Source organism: Littorina saxatilis, linkage group LG7, assembly GCF_037325665.1.
Source record: "Littorina saxatilis isolate snail1 linkage group LG7, US_GU_Lsax_2.0, whole genome shotgun sequence".
Taxonomy (NCBI): Eukaryota; Metazoa; Mollusca; class Gastropoda; order Littorinimorpha; family Littorinidae; genus Littorina; species Littorina saxatilis.
In genome coordinates, this window is record NC_090251.1 from 710,522 (window position 1) to 713,949 (window position 3,428).

A 3,428-nucleotide genomic window follows, 5' to 3' on the forward strand; every position below is an offset into this window, starting at 1 on the left:
GTGTCTGTGTAGGCCGTGCACCACACCTCTCAGCCCTGTGTCTGTGTAGGCCGTGCACCACACCTCTCAGCCCTGTGTCTGTGTAGGCCGTGCACCACACCTCTCAGCCCTGTGTCTGTGTGTCCAGATTTAGGGGGATGGGCGAGGTGGAGAACGTGCACTGCAGCGGATTGTATTTTATTCATGATAATAAAGTATTATTGTAGTGTGTTAGTATTGTATTGTATCTCACGGGCTATGTCTATGTCTATATTCACCAGGTACATTGCGGTCAGTGAGAGTGTTCACCGCGGGGTGAAGCGGACTGTGATGCAGCTGTGTGTATCACGTGCTCACTGTTCACTGTTTATGTCCACCAGGTGTACGGCGCTGGGAGAGATGAGTGCATCGCGGGGTGACGCGGTCTGTCGTGTAGCTGGGCAGACAAGGAATGGTCCCCGGCCTGCGCGGCTCTAGTCCCGTCAGGTTCAGGGTTCCAGTCTCTCCGCTCACCATGTTCCCCTCCGGACTTCGCTCCTACGGCCCTGGGAGGAGGAAGGACAGCGCTATCCGGGTAGGTACCCCTAACCCCTCCCTTCTCTGTCTTCTGCAACATCTCTGTCTCTTCGCTTGTTGTTAGAACACTTTGAACTATACGACTACACGACTACACGACTACTGCTATCAGTTGACCTCCCTTCAGATCTTCATTGGCAGTTTTCCTTCTGGCGTGCGCGCGCTGTGTGTGTGTGTGTGTGTGTTTCACACATCCTTTTTTTTCTCAGCGTTCCTGGGCTGCAACTCCCACGTACACTCGTGTTTAGCACAACCGTGTTATTACATGTAATTAATCACCCTTTTCGGGGTGCTTGGTGCTTTTGTGTGTCTGTAACCCGCTGCACCTGTTGATGGGTTACATGATCTTTACCGTGCGATCTTCGGTCTTTTGTGTGTCTATAACCCGCTGCACCTGGAGATGGATTGCATGATCTTTACCGTGCGTTCTTTGGTCTTGTGCTTGTCACACGAAGGGGGCGGGTAAGGCGCTATAACAGGCCTGCACTAAGCTGACCCGGGAGATCGGGGAAATGTCAACACTAAACCCATCACGCTTGGCTGAAACTGGAACCTGAACTTTCCACACGGAAGTCCCACGTCCCACGTCCTAACCACAAAGCCATTGCAACCGTCAACCAAACATCCAATCCTGTACATTACGTTTACAGAAAAAAAACTTCAACATTGGAAAAGACCAACAGAGATCCGAAAGGGAAGACGAGGAAAAGGAAGATGGCCCCTCGTGAAAGGAAAACTGTCCACAATTGTAAGTTTCTCCAGCCATTGACATTCCCATCAGCAATCAAGTGTGCCACTTGGTCTGCCCTCAGCGGCCCTCTCGACACTGGTTTAGTTGTCGCTTCTCTCGCCATGGTGCTCGGCGAGTATTTCATTGTAATGTTCCAGTCGACCTGCGCCGCACCGACCTCTCACCACGGGCAGAGATGGAATGCCGGTGTAACACGACAATTTTACTCCAGTACGTACGACATTCTTACTCCGAGTACACCTTTCGTACGAGAAAAGAACTCCCCAAGGCACGAACAAATTACTCCCTCCACAAAAATGTTACTCCCCATTTTTTTTACTTCCAGTAAAAATCTCGTACGCGAAAATGGGATGCGGGCGAAGGGTTTAACCAATATGTGATCTCAGCAAACGAATGTCGCCCCACCCTCCCTCCACCCCTTCCACCACCAAGACTAACAGGGGATAAGGGAGTACACATTTCGTACACCTGGCATGGGAAGTTAAATTGCTCGTGTTAGGGTGAAGTAATTCATTCGCTATTTATTCGTAAGGGGGGTAACATTTTTGTACGAAATGTTTACTCGGAACTCACCTGTCGTGGGGAGTATTTTTCTCGTGTAATGGGGGAGTACTTTTTTCGTAAAGGGAGTAACATTTTCGTACGAAATCCGGAGTAAAAATCTCGTGGGAGTAATTTTCTCGTGTTACACCGGGAATGGGTTTCCGCTCTTCTTCTTCAGCCTGCACGTCTCTGTCGTCCAGGTGCACCACTGAGCTATCTCTCTGTCGTCCAGGTGCACCACTGAGCTATCTCTCTGTCGTCCAAGTGCACCACTGAGCTATCTCTCTGTCGTCCAGGTGCATCACTGAGCTATCTCTCTGTCGTCCAGGTGCACCACTGAGCTATCTCTCTGTCGTCCAGGTGCATCACTGAGCTATCTCTCTGTCGTCCAGGTGCACCACTGAGCTATCTCTCTGTCGTCCAGGTGCACCACTGAGCTATCTCTCTGTCGTCCAGGTGCACCACTGAGCTATCTCTCTGTCGTCCATGTGCACCACTGAGCTATCTCTCTGTCGTCCAGGTGCACCACTGAGCTATCTCTCTGTCGTCCAGGTGCACCACTGAGCTATCTCTCTGTCGTCCAGGTGCACCACTGAGCTATCTCTCTGTCGTCCAGGTGCACCACTGAGCTATCTCTCTGTCGTCCAGGTGCACCACTGAGCTATCTCTCTGTCGTCCAGGTGCATCACTGAGCTATCTCTCTGTCGTCCAGGTGCACCACTGAGCTATCTCTCTGTCGTCCAGGTGCATCACTGAGCTATCTCTCTGTCGTCCAGGTGCACCACTGAGCTATCTCTCTGTCGTCCAGGTGCACCACTGAGCTATCTCTCTGTCGTCCAAGTGCACCACTGAGCTATCTCTCTGTCGTCCAGGTGCATCACTGAGCTATCTCTCTGTCGTCCAGGTGCATCACTGAGCTATCTCTCTATCGTGCAGATGCACCACTGAGCTATCTCTCTATCGTCCAGGTGCACCACTGAGCTATCTCTCTGTCGTCCAGGTGCATCACTGAGCTATCTCTCTGTCGTCCAGGTGCACCACTGAGCTATCCCCTCGTGCAGGTGCACCACTGAGCTATCTCTCTGTCGTCCAGGTGCATCACTGAGCTATCTCTCTGTCGTCCAGGTGCACCACTGAGCTATCTCTCTATCGTCCAGGTGCACCACTGAGCTATAATAATAATAATAATGCAAACTTTTATAGCGCTATTCTAGAAAAATGTCTACTCTTAGCGCTTTACAATACATACATCGACCAAGCATACTATACACGCACAGGCAAAGAAACCGACCAAACATAACCAACAAACTATACATGCACAGGCAAAGAAAGCGACCAAACATACAATACACGCACAGGCAAGATAACGACCAAACATAAACAAACATACTATGACCAAACATACTATACGCGCGCAGGCAAAGAGAACAATCAGCACATGTAATAATTACTGACAACTAATAATGCAGGCATACAATGACAGTCCAATACACAGCCTAAGCACAAGAACCACAGTAGGCTTCTATATAAAAACGTGTCAACGGTACTATTTACACACACACACACAGTGCTGACACAA

General features: G+C 50.0%; 1 protein-coding gene across 1 annotated transcript in view; it reads left to right on the forward strand.

Moving 5' to 3' along the window:
* Window positions 1-376: 376 nt before the first annotated feature.
* Window positions 377-3,428, forward strand: part of LOC138970423 (uncharacterized) — a 152,723-nt gene continuing 149,671 nt past the window's right edge. Inside the window, exon 1 of the mRNA XM_070342875.1 lies at window positions 377-553. Within this exon, the coding sequence (XP_070198976.1) occupies window positions 431-553 (123 nt within the window). The 5' untranslated portion in view covers window positions 377-430. The remainder of the gene's footprint in view (window positions 554-3,428) is intronic.